Consider the following 24596-nt stretch of genomic DNA (forward strand, 5'->3'; position numbering starts at 1 on the left):
ATACCACAACGACAAGGCAGCAAATGGAGCAGAACACATGTGAGTTGATTGTTAATACCAATTTAATTCCAAAGCTGCATCTCCTCTTTTCAGCCAAGCAGTAGGCAACTGACACCATCAAATGCTGAGGACCAGGTACTTGCAGACATCAATGGAGTCTCAGCCAAGTGTCCAGCCAGACCAGCTGATACAGGTCATCTCTCAGCTGATACAGGAGTATATTGGAATGTAGCTAGGACATATTCATCTACAGCTCTTCTTTAAGGGCCATGCCCCATTCTCTTTCATCCCATGTATTCTATCTACTCTGTGGGTGAGCCACCACAACAAAACAGAGGCTGATCTGAGGAGGGAAGAAGTGATGCACTGGTTTTACTCTTCTGCAGTGCCATTGATGATGTGATTGAAGGAGAACGGAGAAAATTTGTACCCAGCTCCCACGTAGAACTTGTTCTGAAATTCCACCCTAGGGAGGAGCAGAGGGAGGCATCAGTGTTTCCTGTAGGCAGGACCTACAGCCAGCCGAGAGGCTGAAATACAGCACCCATGGGAAAAGGGAGGCCACGAGATGTGGCAGACTATAAGCTGCGAATGTAGGCCCTTAATGGGACCAGCAGTGAGACACAGGCAGCCCAGGGAGCAATGTGGCACACATCAGCTCTGACTTTCTGTGGAGCCAGACTGGAAATGCTCATCACGAAGCCAATGTGCACAACCTTGCCTGGTAACCTGCTTCTAGAAGCTCTGAGAGCTTGGATAACCACCTCTAATTACACTGGAGGGAGACGGACACCTCCTCTTCCCTGCACAATGACAAGCACCTGCACCATGGTTTGGCAGTGTTTATGATTTGTGTTAGGACATTACTGGTGAAAAAGGCCACAGCTTGGGGCTCAGGTAGGATGCCGAGTTATGGTGGTGGTGAAGGGTGTTTGGTCACCTTGGTCTTGCTCACATGCTGACGGTGGGTCCACACCGCTGTCCTTGCCTGCACTGGTGATCAGTTGAGGCCAACATGGGCTAACTTGGAGCTGGTTTGCCACAAAGCCTAAGCAGCCTGAAGCTCAACTTGGGCTGACGACACAAGCATGGACCCAGGTTTTTATCAGGTTTTGCACTCCCAGCTGAACTCCTGCTGCCCTTGGAAGCAGTCATGTTAGATCCCTCGGTGGGATACAGAGCCAGTGGTGTGGCTGTGCTGCCTTCGGGCCTTGTCGTGCAGCTCAAAGAGGCCTCAGTGGCTCTGCATGTTTACCAGGACAGAACTGCAGGTTGCCATTTGCCTCACATGCTGACAACCACCACAGGTGCAGGAGGACAAGCAGGTTGCTCTGGGAAACAGGTCAGAGCAGGGATCTCTGAGTTCCCTTTGGAAGAGTCCCTGAATTCATTTGCCAAAGGCAACTAATGGTCCAAAGCACTGGCACAGCATGTCTAACACTGTGCCCAGCTGTTCCCACAGCCTGTTCCCTCCCAAAGACTGATCTGGGAAAAGCTCCAGAGGGCCATTCCTCATACCAGTGCAGACGCAAGGCGTGCAGGAAGGCCGAGAGCCCCTCCATGACCAGCAGGATGGCTACCGTCAGCACCGCAAATGCCGCGAAGATGATGAAGATGGCGATGAGGCCTGCCCAGCCGCTGCTGCTGAGCCCGTTGTGCATCACCATGGTCCAAAGGACCTCTGACAGCTCTGCAGAAGGAAACAAAAGGAAAACAGTGCTGAGCAGCAGCTACGGACAGATGCAGCATGCAGTCTGCCAGCTCACCCATTTTTCCCGGTCTGTAGAATATGTATGCCCTTAGCTAAGCTTTTTAGTTGCTGTATTTTATTTGGGTATCTGTTCTCCATGTAAAGTTAATGTGTATCAGCTTCCACTCCACTCTTACTAAACTCATTTCTGTGCCAAGAAGTACAGCTCACCCCTGTCAACCCATGGCATGCCACACCACAGCCCCCCTCCTTGCCCCCTACCCCTTTCTGTTTTCCTTTTTTTGTGTGCATAATTCTTTAGGGCAGGTGCAACTCCTAGCCAGAGGCATTACAGCAATATTAATAAAAAGCATTTTAGAAAAATTAGAAACATTGAAAATCTAAGTTCTTGCCTGAGGCAATTTCTAGTATTTGAGCATCTGTTTTTATCACAAATCAAGACAAAAGACATTGAAATGCTGTACATTTCTCATGGAATGTAATGTTCCACTGAATGTTTCTGGGAAAAATCCCAGTGAAAATGACAAATTCCAGAAGCTCTTGAGCCAGACCTTTTCTTTCTTGTTTGCTGAACAGAATCAAAGTGACTGTTTCAAGTAATTTTGGCATTCATCTGCATACCCTAAGGGTACAGCAAGTGCTTCTTGGTAAAAGCAGCTATGGCTCCCATACTGCCTTCACCTCCATGGACTGGACTACACAAGTGGACTGCATCTCCCACCATGCCAGACACCATGAGGACTGTTCCAGAGGGGTGGCTAAAGAGCAGGGCAGGAAATGGGCCCCAGCCAGAGAATGTAGTCAGAGCTGCCAGGGATCACCTCTGAAAACTGAGATGCCTGCCACGAAACACTTGGAGTGATCTAACCAGAATCAAAACATCCTGACACATAAATGTCTACAAGGAGAAACTTGGATTTCTTGAAGAAATTTGCAGGAATAGTTAAACACCAGCATGGTGAGGAGACTAAAGGGGGACAATCACTCACGTGCATGGGCCAAGCTCAGCGCCCAGAGTCGCAGGTAGGAGGCTGTGTTGGAGATGCAGCCAAGGCAGTATTCAATGGTGTGGATAGCTTGGTGGACAAATACATCTCCAAAATTGAACTGAAACAACATATAAAACAAAAAAAGTTTTATTAGTTCTCACTTCAGGGCTTTCTGGTTAGCAGAGCAACACTCCACCAAAGGTTCTTCTTACTCTTTTCCTTGCTATGTCCTGAGCAACACAAAGGTATTTCCCAGGAAAAGAGACTGCTCTGAAAAGTGTCAGTTTGATCTTTCTATACATTCTCGCTGGAGAAATACAATTCCAGTGAAAACGAAATGTTTGGGGAACAGCTCACATTCCACTCTTACGATTTCAAACCCTTAAATGTCAATCCAGTTACTGCCAATCTCTGCGATTTCTTATAGAGAGAGAAATTCTTATGTAAAATAGGGGCTTTTTGCCTATGGGCATACACATTTTGGGAGATATCACTGAATAACTGTATCTCATAATGATGAATAAGCAAATCTGTGAAGATTCCCTGTGACTGGGAACAGCAAGCCATATCCACACTCAATATTGTTGATACTCCCAACTGCTACAAATATTTTTGTCACTTTTTCCTATGTTGCTTCCTAATGTAGAGGCTCTTGACAATATCTGCCAAAGGAAGGATTCTCTCCCTAGTTAAAAAGTTCTGGCTGCCAACTTTAAATGCTTCTTTGCAATTTAGAGGAAGGAAAGCTCACTGACTCTTGGGAAAGAGTTGACCTTCTCTGGGTGCAATGTGGAAGTGAACAACCACCCCTGAGGAAACAAACCTTGAGGTTTGTAAAAGCTTGAGGTTTGTAAGAATGCATGTCACCACCAGGCAAAACCAAAGGAAAAATTCAGAGGAATTAATTCAATGAAAGTTCAAACCCTATTCTGTTTGAAAACACAAACTGTTACAACAGTATGTGTTGATATCTTGTTAGAAAGAAGGGCTGGCAACTCTGCAAAAGTCTTCTGCTTGACTTTGTGTCTTCTGCTACTACTACAATTTTCTGTCCAAATTTTCGTACCTCTCCATCGTCACCCTCATGTCCTTCGTGGCCACCGCTGTGGTTTCCCTGGGAAGCTTTCTTGGAGTGATTGGTCTCTGGGACATCTACCTCATTTTCACCTCCTGAGTTTCCTGAGATGGCTTGAGAACGGATCTTTCAGAAACAAAATGCAGTATGTTTGGTTGATACCAAAATGAAGAAGTCCATGCACAGAACTCCCTCAATAACCTCATGATGGGTAGCACATGAAGGGTTATATCATGAACACGAAGACAGTTTCAACAACAGTCATCAAGGGCAATAGAAATTGAATATTTCCACCAAATGGCTAATAATGCCTAAATGTTTTCCATCCTAGAGCATTTTCCAGTGATTCCAACTATATTGTATCTAGTTTCTAGTGTCACGATGCACTCTTTGATCCCACCATGAGAAGACCCATCACTTTTAGCAAATGAGAAAAATAAGGTACTTTTAAAGCTGATGATCCCAATTAGATGGGTACAAATCAAAGGAATTAGTGTCAAGTGAAAGAGCAACGAAGCCTGAGAGGATCATATGACTCAATGAAGGTCACACGGTTCTTGGATACAGGCAGAAATAAAATTAAAAGCTCTTGATTCACTTTAAATTGGCAAAAACCTTGTGTCAACTTCTCTACAATTATTATTTACAGGACTTTTCTAGAGGCCTGAACAACCTGATCTAATAGTCCTATTATACAGCTTAACCAAGTAGAGACCTCATGGCTTCTGTCAGGTTCTGTCTTGTCACCCTTTATAGCCTCCAGCAGGTTTCATGGGAAAGGTCTCCTGACAACATATTGTTTCCTAATGCAGCAGTAATGATTGTCACACCCGCTTTATCTTTACTTTACCTGAATGTCAGCATAGAAAACAGACTTTGCTGCAAACATATAAATCTAGGGGAATGTAGGATGTGATCAGACAGCTAACATATGAAAATTAGGAATAGAAATATGGGGGCACAGTAGGAGGTGGGTAAAACCTGTCAGATGTTCCTGGCATAAAAGCAGGAGATGGAGTCAGCCATGTCAAGCCTTCATCCAAATCCCAGAAGAATGACAAAATAAGAAATTACAGTGCAGAGGCAGGGCTGAAAAGGTCTCCCAGGGACCTGGCTTTCAATTATAGGTCAGAAGTGACTGGGTTGGAAAAGGTCAAGCAGCAAAACCAGCTTCTCTTTCTTCAAAGGGAAACATCTGTGCCCTATAAATGGTACTCCAGCCACTAACTGACTATAAAGAGAAGTAAATCTTGACTGACAAGTAAAGTCCTGTTAGTGCAGTAATGGAGAGAATTAATGATCAGCTGGGAAACTGCAGCTGCCGCAGGTGTGTGTTGAGAAGCTGTGGGCAAACCACAGAGCCCATGGGAAAGAGGCTCTGTTAATGTGAAGGCAATCACTTAAGGAAGAAAGAACTACCAGAAAGCAGGCAACAGCTTTTAAATCAAACCTCTCCTTCAAGCACTATTGCTCTCTCCATAGCCAGGACTTTTACAAATGCCCCATTTCTACAGAGAGCAAACTGATGGTTAGTGGAGATTGTGGACTGCCTACTGAGGTATTTTCCCTGTCTTTCCTTTACCAGCACTTCAATCTTTCTGAATCTTCTTTGGTTTTGGATACAACAGGTGAAAGAGTTTGGTGTCAGCTTAACAAGTAGGCTATGTCCTTGCCAGCAAAGCTCCGGGAGATATTTAAAAGCTGTCTGGACACAAACGTAAGTAATGAACCCTAGGAAACCCTGTTTCAGCTGGGAGTTTGGACCAGATGACCTCCAGTGATCCCTTTCAAATTTAGCCATTCTCTGATTCTACTTTTGATGGTTTAGACATGTCCATACACAAGTCCTGGGCATATGCTGCATAAAGCACACTTTGAAACTGTCAGAGAAAGCCTGAGGTCAGAGAAATGTAAAATTACATCACTGCAAAGACTTTTTGGGGTCTGTCTCCCCAGCTTCGTCTTTGCAGTACTGAATCCTCCCCAGCTGATCCACATCCCTTACCATGTGCTGTGCTTTCTGGTGGTTGGCTCGGAGGATGAAAGGTTTAATTAGGAGCATCCAGGGAACAGCAATCAGAGCAAATATGACTAAGAAACTCTGCACTTCTTTCTAAAAGACAAAACAGCAAGAGCAAAAAGTTAAAAAGTTGCTTTACTTCATTTAGCCAACTACATTTATGGTTAGAAACCTGAGTCTATATAATGGTAATTTTTTTAATACAACAAATACAACTCAACTCCCTGTTTTATTTGTTGTATTTGACTGTGTATCTTCTGCTTGTGAGAATAAGAAAATAAATGTATAGTGCTTAAGGCTCCAGAAAGCACATTCAGCTAGAGATGGTTGGAGACCTGGAGATGAAACGTTTTCATACTGAAAACGGTTAATTTATCAAAATCTCATGCTATTGACTTGAACCTGGCTACTAAGTGTCCCAAGTGAGTGTTCTAACTGTGTGAGTCAGTCAGGCTGCCTTGCATTGATCAGTGTAGAAAGGCTGCAGTAAGAGCCAAGTCATTCAAGTCTTGCCCTGGATTTACTCCACATCTGCAATTCCAGAAGTAATTGAATCCCCATAGCTTGGGTTTGGTAACAGATTGTCCCCACAATATAATGTGTTCTTACATTGCAGTATGGCATCCCTGTTGCTGTCCAGCAAAATTGTTGGCACTTTCAGAAAACAGCAACATCAAAACAAACAAAGAAAACCTTAAACCACAACTTCTGCACTTCTTAAAACTGGCTCAGATGTCTGATCACCTTATGATTGGGCTCATACAATATTTTCATTCAGACTACCGAGGAAGATGTCGCATTCTGTTCCTGGTGGGACAGGGGGACAGGAATATAACAAAAAAATTGCCACCTTGGGACAGCTTTGGGTTGTTACAAAGCACAAAGTTATCTAAAGACTTTTTAAAGTCTGGGAAGACTGTGTTTTTCCAAAAACCCCTGAATCCTTAACACAGTTTCTTGGAGCTGATAGGGCTCTCTACTAATACTGACTTAGCAGCTGTCCCTAAAATTGAGCTTATGTTGAAGTGCCCAGTGTGCAACTGTAGATGTGGCTGCACACATGGGGTTGGATGCAGCACTTGCTTGCAGATTATTCATTGATGCTGCTGATGTAAAATCAATCAAAGAAAAAAATTCCATGTTCTGAGAATATAAATAGAGATGACTTTAAAACAAGTTTTCTCCTAGGAGATTTTTTTGCTTGCCTTTTTTTTTTTAGTGAACTCCCAAGAGGAGTTATTCCTGACAAAAAACTGCCAGAAAATCCTCTAGTTACTTCTACTTCTTTAGGTGAAAATGTCAAGTATTAAAGCTTTCCAAAGATGCAATAGGAACTTATCTTATAGGAAGAAAGGAAGATGTCTCTAGCATTGTGACCAGACTGCAGGACAGCATGCCTGCAATACGCAGCTTTGTATCTTTAGTCACACTTTGATTTTTTTCCCCCCCATAGTATCTTCCACTGCATCATTATTCTTGTCAGAATGACAAGAGATTGTCAGAATGAAAGAGATTTCCTCTGCATCACTGATTGATAGCTGCTTTCCCCTCCCTGTTGACAAGACCAACACAAATACCAGAAGAATAAACTTTACTTTTGTGACTGACACTTGTGATTGAGCTTCTGAGCCTGTATCTTTATGCCCACCCTCCACAACACCCACTGCAAATAAAAAACTACAGTGGATTCAGGCTGCTTGATCCATACCTGATGCAGATACAATGGAGCATTTGAAGTGTCACCATAGTTGAACAGAAACATGTTGATAAAGTGGATGAGGATGCTTGGTGCACTCTGGGATGAATGGACATCAAAATGACACCATTTGAAAATAATCATGAAGACCAGGTAGCCAAAAAGAGAGATAATAAAAATCATCTCTGGAATGAACTGAAGGATAATGTTTATGTATTTTCTGAAGTAGCTGGAAATAATCAGGAAAGAAAACTAGAGTTAATACACTAGATAGTAATACAAGTTTGCACCCAAGTCTGGCAGTACTTAGTTTTTGGAAAATAACCTAACAAATTTACAACTATCACTAGCCAAGAAAGAAGTCCATAATTACAGGCTTTATCAATGAAATCCATTGTTTAAATAGAAAATCTCTATTATACTGATTATCTTCAGGTTTTTGTACTTGACCTACCAGTATCTCAGCAACTCAAAAGATTATTACACCAAAATAAAAGACAATTTAAAAAAAATATCTTATTCACGAAGTTGAGTATTATATGCCAAGAAAGGTCAGAACCAGGTGTAGTATCAATCCTGCAGGGTCCTTTCTGTCCTTGAAGGTCACTACACACATTGCAGCTTTGGAGAGTCTCTCAACACAATAGTGTCAGCCCCCACACTCTATCACCATTTTTTATTTGTTGTTGCAAAACATAAAGGCAGAGATATAGACAAGTGCACCCACAAATCCTGACCAAGAGCTGCTAAGATAGGCAAAATGCACACGCTCTGCAAGATTTCAGTGTGTTTTGGTTTAGGCCAAAAAAGCTTGTCTTCAGGAGAAAAGTTGTCAATAGTGGGAGGTGCTACATCTTTTTAATTTAGTGTGCTTCAGTATTTCTGCAGAACTGAGACTATAAGAAAGTAAGTTAAAAAGAGAAGAAAAAATATTGAAGAAAATACCTGCAATGTTATGACTTCCTTTGGACTTAGCGCTGCATATCAACCATTGTGTGAGTGAGCCAGTGTATGGGACATTTCTACTCACACCAGGAAAAGGTCAAAGTTCAAATCACCTCTCCAAAATATTACTTTCTCTTAATGAAGGACACCAGTTTAGTGATGAGGACTTGTGTGCTGCTGCAGCAGCAGGCTTGCTGAAATGAACTTACATGTGGTTGAAGAGACTGAGTATCACCCCAAAAATCATGTGCACAATCCCTATGACAACCGACATCTTCATTTTGTAGGAGTTCAGGAAAGTCAGTTTGTTCGTTGCAACATTCCAGATCTTTGGGTAAAGGAACAAGGAGAGAGAGAGAAGAATAAGATTTTCAGGTGTTTGATCAATAAAAGGTTTGTGGAAGTTGTTGCTTTGGCACCATCAATTTACTCCTACCAGTTCTAGTAAGAGGGTAGCAATGCACAGAAATCTAGATGTTCTTTTTATTACTTTTAACTCTGCCAAGGTATTAATCTAAAATGTATAAAGTATTAAACTTGTTTAACAAAGGAAATAACAAGGATTTTAAATGATCCTATGACTTTGCCTCAGTCCTCCAGAAACCACTGCAAAGGATTGTAGCAGAACCTAGATATTTTCTGTCATTTCCTGTCCTTAGGCTGAGTCATCATCTTTAGCAAAAGTGGAAAGGCATGAGAAAATCCCTCCTGCTGCAACCAAAATTGGTTCCACCCTCACCAGAGAAGCACTGAGGACAGAGCATTTTCAAACTTTTTTTTGAACAGAAAAAACTCTCTTCAACTCTTTGGCCATGGAGATCAGCTTATTGCCTGCCTCTCTGCAGTAGATTTTTAGTTGTGTTAGGACATACATCCCTTCTCAGTCCTGCCTTTTTTTATGCTACAGAGCTTCGGGGTTGCTTCTCCTTTCTTCTCAAACTTCCTAGACCCCAAAGTCTTCTGTTCTCAGAGACAGTAAGTAGACACCACTTTTCAGACACTAAGTATAGCACCTGAAGAGAAAGAAGGAAGATAGGATTTTTTGGAGGGTGAAACATTAGCTTTTGCATGTTTGTTTGATTTGCTTTGCCTCTGCTCTAGATACCAAAGAGACTGCTTAGCTTCTTCATCTCAGTGTGAGTTTTTTTCCAAGACAGACCTCAGTCATCCCAGCAGGATTTGCAAAATGTAGAGTGATCCATCCTTCAGGGCAGATGACAGAGATAATCTCCTCAGAGAGGGCCACGCAGGGGCTGGTGCTTCCCGTTCACCCCTTCCCTGCCAGCACTTGTTCAGCCATTCTTCCCTCCCAGCCAGGACTTTTACACTCTTGAACAGGGAGAAGCCAGGTTGGAAGAGGTAGGCTAAGTCAACCTGAATCAGGGCAACGTGCAGAAAACTCAACTGCTTCTGAGGTAATTTTCTGTACCAGACTGCCCACATCCTGGGCAGAGCTTTAGAGCTGAGTTTATAAAAAACTGACTGCAAGGTCAATGTCTCTGAGAACCAGGGGAGGACAGAGTTCCTTTGCGTGACCAATTGAAATGAGAGTGCAAACAGCAGGGATGGGAGTTATTTGACTAATATGGAGACTGAAACAGGAAAGTTTGATGTTAAAAAGTACATTTCGATACATGATAAAGACAGAACAACAAGAAAAAGGCAAATAGAACACAGAGAAGAAAATGTGGCTAAGTTAAATAATACTGCCATTTATTTCTCATTCCATGCAACAAATAGATTGCATGAAATTTGGAAGTTAGCCTTCAAACTGGTGAGCTATCTTTGGAATGGGTTAAATACTCAAGTAAGAAAACAAGAGTTCAGCAGATGTGTGGTAGAAAAGAAACTGTAGCACAAAACCACTCTCCAGCAAAATCAAACTTCCTTTCTGCTTACTATTTTGCTGCTGCCTGTGCAGAGTTATTAGCAATATATCAATTGCAAATTGCTAAAGGAAAGCATCAGAAGGACTGATGAATGGAAGGGGTGAGTGGTAGTTAATGAAGTTGTATTGAACAGTGTGGTGCCTGAGCATGATGTAAATAGTATGGAATAAGGGGTGGAATGGGCTGATTTTGCCTGGGTAAAAGATATTTTTCTTCATAGTGGCTGGTATGGGGGTGTATTTTGTATTTGTAAACAGAGGGTAGATAGTATGGAGATATTTTTGTTATTGCTGAGCAGGGTTTACACAGAACCAAGGTCTTTGCTGCTTTTCATGAGGATGGGGAGGAACTGGAGGGGTGCACGGGAGGCTGGGAGGAGACAGAGGCAGAGCAGGTGACCCAAAATGACCAAAGGAATATTCCAGACCATATGACATCATGCTCAGTGTATAAAGTGGAGGGAAGAGGGAGGAAGGGGGGATGTTTGGAGAGATGGTGTTTGTCCTTGCAAGTCCCATCACAGGTGGTGGGGCCCTGCTCTCCTGGAGATGGCTCAACTCCTGCCTGCCCAGGGAAGAGATGACTTAATTCTTTACTTGTGTGCACAGCTTTTGCTTTCCCTGTTAAACTGTCTATATCTCCACCCACGAGTTTTCCAGCTCTCACCCTTCCAGTTCTCTCCCTGATCCCACTGGTGGGGAAGTGAGCGAGGGGCTGTGTGGGGCTTGGCTGCTGGCTGGGGTTAAACCACAACAGCTGTGTAAGGAACAAAGAGCAAGAAGTGAAAAGCACAGCTTCAGGAGAGGGTGCAGGGAGCTACTGATGCACCTGATATGCAGAAACAGGACTGAAATACAAATTAACTCAGAGCAATTTAATTTAATTACCGGATCTATTCCAAATGGATATGGATTTCCAGAGTAGACTCCTGGGACTCCTGGATCCAACTGCAGCACTGCATTTTCTAGAAGCACATCCTTACTACAAGAGAAAAGGGAAATGACCTTTGCAGCTTAATCTCTCCATCGAAGCCCACAGTATATTTATGTGAGGTGTGCTGAGGACTACCACAGGATATCTGTAGCTGACTCCAGCCTTTCTGGGACCTGTTATCCTGCATTTGTGTGCATGTAAATGGGCCCCACACAATGGTATTCTCCCTCACACTGATAATTCTCTATGCATCAGTCCTGGACACCTGCAGATTTTTATGCACATCAGTGCCTGAAAAAACAGCCGTGTTCCCAGGGACTCTACATTTCCATTTCAATAGTGAGTTCATCTGTGTGTGTCAGACAAAACCTCTGATTCATTCATGGCTGCATCCACAGCAGGGAGTCTTTCCCTTCCCAACACAGGCAGTTTCTCTTTCCAAGCCTACATGCTCCATTTGGTGTGTTTTTACTTCCTTCCTACATTTAGCACTTACTTCCAAGTGTTATTTTTAAACATGGGGATGATATGCCAGGAAGAACCAAAGAAGTTGAATGATTTGGAGAAGCAGTCATTGTAGATGAAGCCAGTGTACATGGAGAATATGCCCATGAGCAGGATCAGGTAGCGCCCGCTGAAAAAGGTGTTCCAGATCTGCAGGAGGAGAAGGCAGTGCCAGTGACCAAAGTACCTTCAGGTCCATCAGTTTGTGAGCCTCAACCAACAGTAGACATGATTGCACTAGTCTGTGTATATACAATTATTCACAGAAAATTTTGGGTCCCTTAGGCCCTCTGTGTATGAACAGGTAGAGCTGACAAACCTCTGCCTCACAGGTATCTTTGAACCATCTCCACACAGCCCTTGGGAGGCTGGGTGTCCCCTTTATCCAGTGGGGCCAGTGAGCCTTTCTCTATGCTGATAGGGTGCACCCCTGGTACTCACCTCATTAGTGCTTTTCTGGGCCAGAAGGCTCTTCTCATTAATGACCATCCAGAGTGCGAAGCCCAGCATGACAGCGCCGTGGCCACAGTCCCCAAACATCACCGCAAACAAGAAGGGGAAAGTAATGATAGTGTAGGGAGCTGCAGGAGCGAGAGGTCAAGAAGCTCAGATCTCTCTAAATAAAAAGGCCTCATCAAAGAAGCAGTCTACTCCAGCAGGCCATTCCTTACAGGTACTGCCCTAAAAGGCCTCCTCAATTCCTCCCCTACACACCAGGCAGTCAGATCGAGCACAGAACTAGCTTTACAAAGAATGTTCAGTTGTATGACCTGTACCTTCCTTGCGGTTTTATCCTTCGCTTCTTACCTCATCATAACAAACACCATGTGTAGACAACTGCATTCTGTTTTGCAACTCAAAAATGTATTTGAAGGTTACTATCAAGTTTCTCAACCTGCTCAGCCTCAACAATCTGAGTTAATCTCACCCTTTCACATGGGCCCCCATTTCTAGGTTTCTATTAATTCTCAGTGGTCTGAAATTCTCTACCATTGTTTCAAACTTTTGTCAGGTTCTTTTGGCCTTCTTTGCCTCAACACAGTGAGCTCAACTTACATTTCCCTTATGAGTACAGTTCTTTTCCTCTGAACAACTACCTCACCATTTGTTCTCCATCCTGTATTTGTATAGTTCCTTATTTCCATCACAATCATTCATTGAAGACCAACAGCCAAATTCTTTGCCTGAGAAAATCCATGCCTGTACACCAAACAGTTCCAAAATTCAGATTTCTCAATCAGCAATGAGTACATTTTTTAGGATAGTGAGAGAGCTCAAAGACTTTACTTTGGCTCATGCAAACCAGATGTATGTAGCTGAGTGTTTCTCACCTGGGTTCATCTCCCTGTAGTTGCCCACACCATATGCATCCACGATGTTCTGAAATCCAGCTGTGAACTTGTTGGTCCTGTTGAAGGTGGGTGGTGCCATCTTGGTGTGTATGGCAGTGAGGATGGGGGCAATCGTGGAGCCACTGCGTTCCTGCAAACCCAGTGACAAGGACAGACAAAGAGTGGAGAGAATTAGCCCCACAACACCACTTCTGGCTCAAGGGTCTGTTACAAACCTGCTAACATTTAATGCTGACCTTAAGCTCTGTCAAAAGATGAAAGGTCAAACGACAATGGGACAACCACAACTTAGAAAAGGGAGCCCCACATTACAGTAACAGACCTGTCTGAACATATGCTCAACATACAAACAATTCAGTGCAGGTGAGAGCTTCAAGGACCCAAACTGTTGTTCTCTTACCATTCCTTGATGGAGAGCTCTTTTTATCCGGTCAGCATCAGCCACTGGGAACCAGATCTCTGCAATGACACACTGCTGGGTGACGTCAATGTTACAGCAATTCAGGATGTGGTAGATGGCCTTGATTTTCTTCACCTTGATCCCCCAGGACCACAAGTTGGCTGCTGCCTCATGCAGCAGTCGTTGGCGGTGGGACTCGGTTTGTGTTATCACCTGTAAGCACAACACAGGGCAACACTCAAGATAGGGAAGCACGGCGGCATGAGCTACTCAGTTAATTGGAGAGGGCAGCTGGAAGAGGGTGGATGGAAAGGAACTATTTCCATGAATGTGTGGGGTATCCTGGAGAGCAGCATCTGGAGGTGTGGACACAGGATCACTCAACATCAGGTACACAGTACTGCTCACCAAGAACTCTCCCTGCATGGTCCTGAGTCACTGTAAGTGTAGAGGAGACCACTGCAAGTTACTTAGCTGGCTCCCTACCCAGCTGCTTACAGACTGGCCACATCTCACCACGTGCTCCCAAGCTGGCATCTCCTGCAGGCAGCTCTGTGCCACAAACCTGGGGAATATCACACCCGTGAGTAGAACTACAGTTCATGGTCTTGGGACCTCCATGCATCATGTGGCCACCACAGTGCTGCTGCCTAAGTGAATATGGAGATAATGAGATATGGTTGGGGAGACAACCTGTGTGGTCTGCAACGTGATTTTAGACAGGACAAATACCTGGGCAGGTCCCACTTGTAGGGTTCAGTCATCAGTAAAGCCACTGCCACTTACTGTGTTTAAATCCTCGATTCTTGTGTTGACTCCATCAAGCATTTCTCGGCGCTCGGTGGCAGACTCTGGACAAGGATAGACTGTGGCACGAAATCTAGTCTCAGTAAGAGAGAGTTGAGAATGACCCATTATTTTATTTAAATTTTATATAAAATCCGACTGAATTTTCTTCCTCTGTAGCTCCTCTTAGCTCAAAGGTAGGGAAGCTGGACTTCATTCCTGACCCAGCAGTATACTCTTCTCACATAATACAAAGTAGCACCTGGTCTCACAGAAAGGTGCAAACAGGTGCCTTTATCCCTTGATGAAAATAAGGATCCCTTTGCCTACTCTAGCTGAAAAACCCTCCTTGTTTTAGGTGATACAAAGACCTGATGTCACACAGAGGTCAGCACTAACATGTAGACGCCTCCCTTCCATCCACAAGCTGCTTGAATTGAGACTCAAGAAAAACCCGTCCTGGCAAAGGCAGCCTCGCTAACGCAGTAGCCAACAGATGTCCCTGTTGCACCAAGGTTGGAAAAATACCATATCCCTGTCTCTGCACTACCCTCCTGCAGGCACTGGGAGAAGGCATCAGCTGAGCTACTGCTGCACTGCAAGCAAACGCCCTTTGTGCGGGCAGGCTGCATAAAGTAAATAACCCCGTAAAAACAGACAAGCAAGCAAGCAAACAAACAAAAGGACGGTATTTTCAGGATAAAATAGGAGAATGGCTGTATGCTTCAGGTCCACCTGTTTGGCTAGACACCTTGGGAGCAAGGGAAGGATGGGTGAAGGGTTTTAAACACCTGAGAGCGGTGTCTGTTATATCATACTTAGATAACCAGTATGAAAGCTTTTATAAGCTTACCCCCAAGGTTCTGTTTGGAAGATTCAGTGGGTTTGTTTAGTGTGGTATAAGAAGGACTAATATGGGATTCTAACATGACTAATGTGGGATTCTAATGTGAGTGAAGGTCTCAGCTCTATACAGGTACTGTTTCAGCTATAGCATGGAACTCTACCTTCTCTAGTACAGCTGCAGGTCACTCTGGTGTAAAGGAGCTTCCCCCAGTGCAGCACGCTGCAGTGTTAGACACTCTATGATCCCAGCACAGCCAATTAGAAATTAGTTGCATGTCTCTCTGAGAAGTGTGCAGCTACCTGTCCTGCCTGCAAAGCAAGTCTCAGAGTACTCTTCATGCAGAAGAGCAGGCACAAGGGTTTCCCCCTGGGACCTTACAGGTCACAGGGTGCACTGCTGCTGCTGCTCTCTGCCTGCAAGCCTGAGCTGAGATGAGGTGCTGCAGTAACTAAAATAGCAGACATCCTTTTTTTTCCTGTTTGGCTTGTTCAGGGATATCTAGTGCATGTGCCATCCCTGCCACTTTGATACTGCCCATCAGATCTGCAGGAAGAGATCCTTCCTCTTTGCAGAGCAGAGATCTCCTGCCCCTGACCTAAGGCAACACATTTCCACCATCCTGCTGTGGATATGCTGAGTAAGGGTTGCTGAAGGGCTGTCTTTCTGCAAGTGAGATGAATTAAAAGATGTAACAGGGTCATAGGGGTCTATCCCTGCTTAAGAGACAAAAATGTACAGGCTCTGTGTACAGATAAGCATCATACTCTGGCTTTGTCTGAGAGCAGGATATTTCACCACCTGCTCTACAAAATCAGTTCCAGCACACATACAAGTGAGTACAGTTGCAAATTGAACAAAACATGCTGCAGTTTCCTAGAGATCAGCCCAGAGCTGTGTGTAATGACAGCACGTGCTCTTCAGCTAAACTTCCCTTTCCAGAATTGAATTTCTCCTCACTCAACACCTGGTATTCGTTTCCAAAGGTTATTCACCCTGCCTAATTATTTCCATCTTCTTATTCTTCACAGCTCTTAGTTCATCTATAATAAGGATTTTTAATCAAACTTGAAAGCTTATTCCTCCATGCTGTACAGTTCCCCCATTCCCAATAACGTTATTGCAGCAGTGCTGCTTTGATCTTTTAACAGCCATTTTGCATACTGAGTATCAGCTTTGCCCTAATGGCACAGACATCTCTGAAAGCTCCAGGAGAATTCAGCAGGGAATCCTTACATTGATAAACTCAGCTTAGTATTCACATTAGTACTGAGGCAGCCGCAAGAAAAGGAGGAAAAGAAAAAATCTTACATTTACCTCCTTCCTGCTCCCTCTACACCTTTCACTAATAAATTTGTGCATGGACTTAATGCTCATGAAATTGGCAGACTAATGTTACCAATTAGAGTCAAGCAGGGACTACAAGCGTAACCTGAGGCACACAGCTCTGCAAACAAATCTTAGCCTGCCTTGCAGGAGGCTGGCTTAGACCAGTCCCATGATTTTTGCAGGATATTTGCTTGTCATGAATGATGACTTAGTGCTAAGCAGAAGTATCCTGCTGGGGCTGGAATGACACTGCCATCTGCTTTAGGTATAGTCATCCCTGCCTTAAAGGTGGACCAGACGAAGATGTCCTGGCCTGGGTACCAGGGATGGCTGATGGCCCACAGAGCACAAAAGGAGGGTCAGAGGATTAATACATTTAGAAATCTGCCACATAGGAGAATATCCGTATAGATGGGCATATTAGCAACCAAAAATTTGAAAGGAACAAGGAACAAAAAAGATTACTTCATTAGCACTGCAGAGAGTGTTCTGTGGATTTGTCTTTGGTAGGTGTATTTTCCTTCAGTTACAAGGGCCTGATAGGAACCAGTCTAAGTTCCTTCCTGCAAACCTACCACCACATACATCTGCAACACTAGCTCCTAGAAACTCTGCACACCACAACTTCCCTGTAGGGATCTGCTCACATTTCCAGTACTGCCTGATCCCTAGCTGCAGAAGATTGTGCCTATGGTTTGGGGGATTTTGGTGTCAATCAACAACAAATATGTTGACAGGCATTGCGTTGCTTGTTCTTTCACTCCCATCCCAGGAAAAAGTATTTGGCTTCTGACTGCAGGAAATTTTTAATGCTGCAGGGGAGAAAAAAAGACATCCAAAATGAAGAACTTTCAGCACTCTACGGGCAACACCCTCCAGTTCTAAATTATGACCTGGTGACTTGCAAGGCCACTGGCAAAGGGGAAAATCCAAAGGGAAGCATTCCCCACCAGCAATTGCCCATGCAGAAGGGAAGAAGTGGTCTGAACAGCACTTAAAAAGCAGGCAAAGAAATGACACATAAGAGGGATGTGGGCTTGATGAAGCAAGTCCAAAGGAGGGCCAGGAAGATGCTCAAAGGCATGAAGCACCTCTGCTATGAGGAAAGGTTGAGAAAATTGGGATTGTTCAGTCTGAAGAAGGAAAGGCTCCAGGAAGGCCTTACCACAGCCTTTCAGTACCTAAAGAGGCCTACAAGAAATCTGGAGAGGGACCTTTTACAAGGGCGTGTAGTGACAGGACAGATGGGGAATGGCTTTAAGCAGAGAGTAGGTTTAGGTTGAATATTAGGAAGAAGTTCTTTACTGTGAGGGTCGTGAGGCACTGGCACAGGGTGCCACAGAAAAGTTGGGGATGTCCCATCCTTGGCAATGTTCAAGGCCAGGCTGGATGTGGCTTTGGGCAACCTGGTCTACTGGAAGGTGTCCCTGCCTATGGCAGGGGAGTTGAAATGAAATTACCTTTGAAATTCCTTCAAACTCAAATAGTTCTAAGATTCTATCACATGCAGGAAATTGTAATCCAGAAAGAGAATGAGGCTTGCTGAAAACTCGAAGACCACTGGCAGCAACAGACTGATCCTGCACAAAGGCTATGGCAGAACTTGTTTGTCTGAGCTTCAGGATCAGAAGTCAGTGGCTGAGAGCTGGGAGTCATCCCTCATGTCTATGACTGCTTCATAGACAGATGCCCACCTCAGGAGGGATGAATTTCCCTCTGGATGGGCATTGCCCTCCACTGCTCCTAAAAGGTACCTTGGAGGGCCCCATTTTCAATGCAGGAATTGCTAACAGACCCCAGGGCTCTGTCATTTCTTGGAACTGAAGTCAGTCATGCCAGCTGGACGAAACATCTACCTGATTTTATTCTGATTAAAGGCAGGACATAAGGAAAGACCTGCCCTGAGTGCAGATGTCAGGGAAGAGCAATTGCTCAGCCTCTCCCTGCAGGCTCTTGGCTGGCCTTGCCTGGCTGAGGAGCTACACCTGAAATGGGTTTGGTGACAGCAGACAGATCCTCTCATCAAATCTGATTTACACTGCAACAAAGCTCATTGGTCATCAGTGTTATGAAAGAGTAACAAAATATTCAACCTGAATTATCTTTTCAAGATGCTTAACAGGGTGGAAACAAGTCAGATTGTATGAAGCTTTCATTTCTCTCCTGGGCTCTGTCTCTGATTACACAGATATTGCTCAAAGGCCTTAGGAAAGGGTTGAATAAACTACAGCATCATCTTTCTATGAAGAAATGCAGGAAGGCTTGAGAGCAAGTTGGGGATTACCAAGCGTTTCCAGTCCTCAAATTAGGGCCCCTAACTTTCAGGAGAAGAGTGCTGAGTATTTTTTAAACAGTCCCCTTTTAGATATCCCAAGTAAAAAACCTAGCAGCTCTCAAGAGCTGTATGACATTTTGGAAAATGTAGGATCTTGATTTCCAAGTGCTAAGGTGATGGATGTCTTTCATGATTAGGAGCAGCAGAGCTGAGGAGGGAAGGGAGGTTGGTTGCAGAGCTGACAGCTGGAGATCTGATATCTAGCTCCAAATTCAGCCAGCCCAGACTGCCAGTAACCACCTCCAGAGGAGTCATTGTGGCTTGCCCACAGGCCTGCCTTACCCATCACAAATCTTCTTGATTTTTTGTTTAAGCTGCTCTCCTTGATAGAAGATAATGAACACATTCTTCTTCACCTCTTCTCTCTGCAACACACAATTCAAGCAGTATTTAACACACCCAGAGTCCAGTGCAGAAAAGTTGGTATCTTTTATTTTTGCAGCCTCTCCACTGGTTGTTTTATCCCCCATCCCCATTTTCCCATCAGCAGTGTTTTCCCCAGTGCTCTTTCAGGAAACAGGCATGGGCAGCAGCTCTGGGTTATGGGGGAAGGAGCAATGTGGAGCAGAGGGGACAGAGTTCCACTGGGGCACAGGGTTCACCCCGGAGACACCAAGGGGAATTGACCCTCCATGGCTAAATCCATGTGGGGACAGCCACAGTCCACCTCCATGGTGGTCCCTGTAACACAGCTGCCCTGTGAGGCCTTGTGTGCATCTTGACAGGCAGGAAAAGGAAACAACCTCAACAGTAGCAAAAGGGGAAAGCAATGTCAGAGAAACTTCTCTCATCCTCAAGCTGTCACACCTTTGCCCTACAGGCGCCCTCAGACACACTGAGAGGCAGCCAGTGCTGCAGCATGGGCCAGGTCCCCAGTTTTGTGTAAGCATCCACGCAGGGCAGAGGAAACACAACCAGGTTGGTACCTACTGTCACAGGGTCCTCCATGGGGGTGTCCATTTCTGTGTACCTCAGGTAAATGTTTCCCCTGCAGGCTCGCCACAGTAAACGCTCAAAGGGGATCATCCTTTCCCTCTTTATTACCCCTGCTGTGAATCTGAGCAGAGTTAAAGATAAAATAATTACAACCCCATTCCATGCCTTTTAGGACCTGTAGCACACATGATTTCACAAGCCCTTGTTTTCTAGTCTGTGCTAGCCAGGGCTATGCTGCTGCTGCTGGCACTTCTAGGAAAACCTTCCCTGCTCAAGCCTGGCTTTTATCTCAATCTACTGACTTTAATCTATGGTTCTTTCTTAAAAAAAACCCAAAACAACAAAACAACAAACTTTCCAAGATCAACAGGTGAAGGTGAAGAGAAAATTCTGGCTAGAAATGTAAGAATGGAGAGATGCCTAAAGTCACAAAAATGAGAGTGTCTGAATGGCAGAGGCAGAAGGTAGAAATTTTGAAGTGCTGGTTTATCTTTAGTCTCCTGTGTTCCTTTTCTGAGAAAGCATCAGATTGCAGCCCAGTGCAATAGCATGGCTTTTTCTGTGGTTAGACATCCATCCATGAGGACTAGATGCCTGAGTGCAGAAGTCATGGGTGAGGTGCCTTGCGATAACAATTTTCAGACAATATCTACTAAGGGATCACTGGAATTGGTGGCCTGGAAGCAAAAGTCCATTTGTCCCACTGACCCATAACCTGACCATAGATTTGATGACAGTTTCTGAGGACAGTCACTCTTATCTTCATGAAACAGCTGTGCAGAGGAGGCTGGTGAGCACCCTCTGCTAAGAAGCTGAAGAAAGCTGTGTCAGTGTCACAGCAGTGCAGCACAGGTGGGAAGTCTGGCCAAGCTGGAGGCCATCACCAATACACACCCCAGCTTGGCAGCTGCAGCAGCAGGAGTGCTTCTCAGCTCCAGCAGTCCAGATGTGTCTTCACTAAAGAAATCATCTGGCAGATTGGTTTCTGCCTGGAAAACATTAGTTTTATAAAACACTCTTCAGCATTGCCAGTTTGAAAACTATTTTCACATTTTTTTCTTAAAACTTTTTCCCCAAAGGTAGCTTTCCATGGAGATTTCCATGGAGATAAGACCGAAGGAAAACCAATAAAAATAAGCTATATCTTAGCAATGGAAAAGCATAAGTGCTATTTTCAAAGAGATCTGTGAGCTAAGTTTTAGGGCCCCACTGTCTCACAGAGCAATGCAGGCTCCAAAGTGACTGAGGTGTTTTTGCAAACCTCATCATGGCTTGTGGTAAAGACCTCTAAAAGCAACATACACCAAATGAAAGTGCAAGTATTTTAAAGAACTTTCTACATCTCTGTTGGAAGGGCAAAGAGGCCTCTCACCTCGAAGAAATCCTGGGTTTTCTTCAACAGATGTTTGAGCTCTGTCAGCTCAAGGAAATTCTGCTTCAAGGTTTGCTGGTTCTGGTTGGCTTCCAGCAGCTCAGCTTCAAGTTTCTCCAGCACTGTCTGTTTAGGGTCCAAGCACATCCAGAAAAACTCTGAAGCAGATCAGTGGCTCTTTCCCAAGCTGATACCAAATCTCAAGCAACAATTTTGATTTTTTTTTTTTAAGGGATAATACAGAAATATTCAACAAACAGTTTGATAAACACTTTTTGTAGGAAGATATTCATCAATGCCAGTGCATCACTTTGCCATTGCAAGCATTCCCTGATGGGTGTGTTGTCCTCTTCTGGCATTGGAGTTCTGATGCCCCTGACCCAAGCACAGGCAGGTAGGTGTGTGTGTGGTGTAGGTGTCTCAGCCTGGCTGGGTATCTCTGTGGCTCCTCACAGACATCTCACACCCCAGACTGACTGGCTGTCATTTTACTGACTACAAAAGCAACCTATATTAGTTTAGGTTCATTAGCAATAGGCGAAAAATTAGGTGATGACTTGGGGCCAGGAATACACCAGGAAACCAAATTACTTGTGAAGCTGAAGCCCTTGGAAAGCTTGACTCTCCTTTCTAGTCACCTTCATATGCAGCATTTTAAAATTACCCTGTCAGTAAACTTTGCTACCAGCTGGGCTGGAATAAAGCACTCCTTGCATATCCAAAAGAGAGACCCAAGTATTTGTGTCAGGCCCCAGCATCACAGAACCACTCCCAGCAGGATAGGCAGTCCTGGGATTTTTATGCAGTGAAGTGGGTTTTAATATCAGGTCTCTTGGTAAAACACCAAACCTTTCTTATTGTCTCCTACAAGATGATGAGGCATTCACATTCTGTGAAAGTAATACTTCATTAATATGGGGGACCAGAGGGATGTTTCACAGGGCATGGTAAAAAGACTGGGCTCCTTTAGGATCATGCAGCAGGACCAGCCTCAACCTAAGTGCTGAAGCAGAAACCTGGGGAGCACCTCCTTGGGCAGGGAGAGTTGTGCCAGCCTCAGGCACCAGACCCTTGCAGGGAGGGTTACATTACACAGACAGCCTGGGGCACAACCCTTCCCTCTCCTGGGCACACTTCAAATTCTGTACCTCCATATCAATCATTTCCCGAGGCAGGGGTGTCTCTGGGTACTTTTCTCCTTTGACTATTTCAACATTATCTTCCATCTCATTTTCCAGAAAGCCTGCAAGGAAAGGGCACAGAAATCTCAACACAGGATCATCCCTGGTGCATCATCCTGGTCACCAGCTTGTTGCTCAGCCAGGACCAAGCATCCTGTGGAGCTGTGACAAGATTAACTGATATATGAGTGCCATCATCCCAGTGCATACACACAGCCACCACGGAATTAACACCCCCAGCCTCCTTCCTCAGTGGAGATGCTGTTTCTTCTGAAGCCACGGCGCCCATTCCCACGTGGCCAGCTCCCAGCCCTGGCACAAAGGGACACCATGGCCCCCTTTATTTGGGGCAGTGAGTAAGGCCCACAGAAAGCTCAGGTTCCACTACTTGGCCAACAATGCCAGGTGCTGCCACCATGGGTACAGTGGGCACCAGCTTTGTGGTGGGGAGAGTGCAGAGCTCCCGGGACACACATCCACAGGACAGTGGGAATCACAAGCTCTGCTGCTTGCATTTTAAGGACTTATCCCAAGGCTGAAGCCCTTGGCCAGAAGAAGTGTGTGGCAGCGCCTGGTGGACTGGTGTAAGAGTCAGGTTATCTGGACCAGCCTCCTGCTTATCCCCAGATTTTTATCTTGTGATTTTATAAAAGCTAATTAACAGTTTTAGGTTCAGCTAACCATTTTCAAAACAAGGGCAACAATTTATTGCCCATATGGGTTGAAGTGGTAATTAGCTGACGCATGGAAAACATTTCCAGGGCTCAGATGAAAACATCACTATTTTGCCACTAATTCTGCTCCCCAGTGTGAGAGCACTTAAAGAAATAAATCCCACACCACCAGTTGGCAGGAAGCCGATTGCATTTGACAAGCGTTTACTTACGCAGGATTCTCTCCAAGGATTCGCACCTTCTCACTTCATTCACAAACTTTCTCTGGAAGCTGTTGACATTCACATTCAGCTAAAAACAGGAGGGAAAACAAGCCTGGGGCTGAAGGCAGCACAGTGCTGTGCTCATTTTTTAACACTAGCAGAGAACAAGTGCCTTTGTTGTGGATGGCAAACACCACTGGGTCTGAGAGGGTCCTACTGGCAGGGCAATACCATGGGATTCCTCATGGCCCAGGAGCCGGTGGCCTTCCCCACAACCTTGCTGTGACAGCAGGAGTCACACAGGGGCATTCATGGAGACACTTCCCGTGTCCTGATGATGCAAAGGGTTGCTCTAAGGTTGTGCAGAGGGCTCGCAGAGCACTGGGTGGGGTCTCAGGGATGGGTGGGGTCTTGGCATGATATTTGGGTTTCAGATTAGCCTTGGGGAAATCCTGCTCTCACCATGGACTTTTTGGCCTCCCAAAAAGATGCACCTCCTACAGGTGCATCTTTCCCAAGTGCTTTGAGAGAAGGACAAGCACACTCTGGGGCACGTCTCCAACAGCTCAGCATGCCAGCCAGGCACTACTCACATCTCTGAACTGGACCAGCCCCAGCTCCCCGAGCTCAGCCACGCAGCAGTAGGCAGCCTCCACCTGCAGGAAGAGCTGCCTCAGGCTCATCTCCTCACTCCGGAAGATGGAGGCCATCCTGGCACTCTTCTCTGGTCTGGAAGGCCCTGGGAGTCCTTGTGGCAGCAGCACAGTATCCCTTGCCCAAGCAGGTGCAAGAAGGTGCCAAGCTCTACAGGAACATAGGGGTCACTGAGTCAAAGTGCTGGAAGATAACACAGTGCTGCCCATCACATTCCCCAAAAGGGTTTCTTCCTCTTCTGAGAGCCTCCTTGAACCTACATGAGGCTTCATCCCACCAGAGCATAGATAGATGCTAAGGTATGTGTGTGCCACAGGAAAAGGGGAGAGTCACCAGTCTCCTGTGATAAATGATGAGCAAACACCCTGCCCTGTCCTCTGCTGGACCTAAGCACTTCAGACCACTGCACTCAGGCTCTGTAATTTGGTTTTGGATGCTGTGAATGGAAATAACTTAATTTCTCTCGGCCTTAAACACACAGACAAAAAACCCCCAAAGCAACAAACCCTAATGATTTCACCTTGCAATTAGACAAGTGAAAGAGGCCTGACTGGCTTTTTGTCACTGTCATTGATAGTGTGAACATTGCAAACCCATCTGGAGCATGTTATATGGGTGTGGGGAGAAGAGCAAACTATTTTCTTTAAATTAAAACAACCTTTAGGATTTCAAAATAATCTTTTCCTCATAAAGGACTGTTTTCAAAACGAGATACATGAAATAATGTGCATTGCATAAAATTTCCTATCATCTCTATGCTTATTATTA

General features: G+C 44.8%; 1 protein-coding gene across 1 annotated transcript; it reads right to left on the minus strand.

The window, feature by feature from the left end:
* Positions 1-372: 372 nt before the first annotated feature.
* Positions 373-23899, minus strand: ATP6V0A4 (ATPase H+ transporting V0 subunit a4). The gene is made up of 20 exons (XM_041398587.1): positions 23768-23899; positions 23184-23262; positions 22265-22359; positions 21117-21242; positions 20639-20733; positions 19739-19865; positions 19091-19173; positions 14301-14394; positions 13515-13727; positions 13094-13244; positions 12204-12343; positions 11755-11912; positions 11213-11306; positions 8646-8764; positions 7504-7720; positions 5781-5888; positions 3767-3901; positions 2701-2818; positions 1519-1690; positions 373-466 (listed from the first exon to the last, which is right to left on the minus strand). The coding sequence occupies exons 1-20, from the start codon at positions 23882-23884 to the stop codon at positions 373-375; spliced, it is 2535 nt and encodes an 844-aa protein (XP_041254521.1). The 5' UTR covers positions 23885-23899.
* Positions 23900-24596: the final 697 nt, after the last annotated feature.

Source organism: Onychostruthus taczanowskii, unplaced genomic scaffold (genome assembly GCF_017590055.1).
Source record: "Onychostruthus taczanowskii isolate IOZ18803 unplaced genomic scaffold, ASM1759005v1 scaffold15, whole genome shotgun sequence".
Taxonomy (NCBI): Eukaryota; Metazoa; Chordata; class Aves; order Passeriformes; family Passeridae; genus Onychostruthus; species Onychostruthus taczanowskii.

Excerpts from the sequence above, each read along its gene's own strand:
- ATP6V0A4 (XM_041398587.1), bottom strand. The coding sequence starts at position 23,884 with ATGGCCTCCATCTTCCGGAGTGAGGAGATGAGCCTGAGGCAGCTCTTC. Across the intron at positions 20,734-21,116 it reads AAACCCAGGATTTCTTCGAG|GCAGAAACCAATCTGCCAGA; the intron begins GTGAGAGGCCTC and ends AATGTTTTCCAG. Across the intron at positions 5,889-7,503 it reads CTCCATTGTATCTGCATCAG|AAAGAAGTGCAGAGTTTCTT; the intron begins GTATGGATCAAG and ends TTTGTCTTTTAG.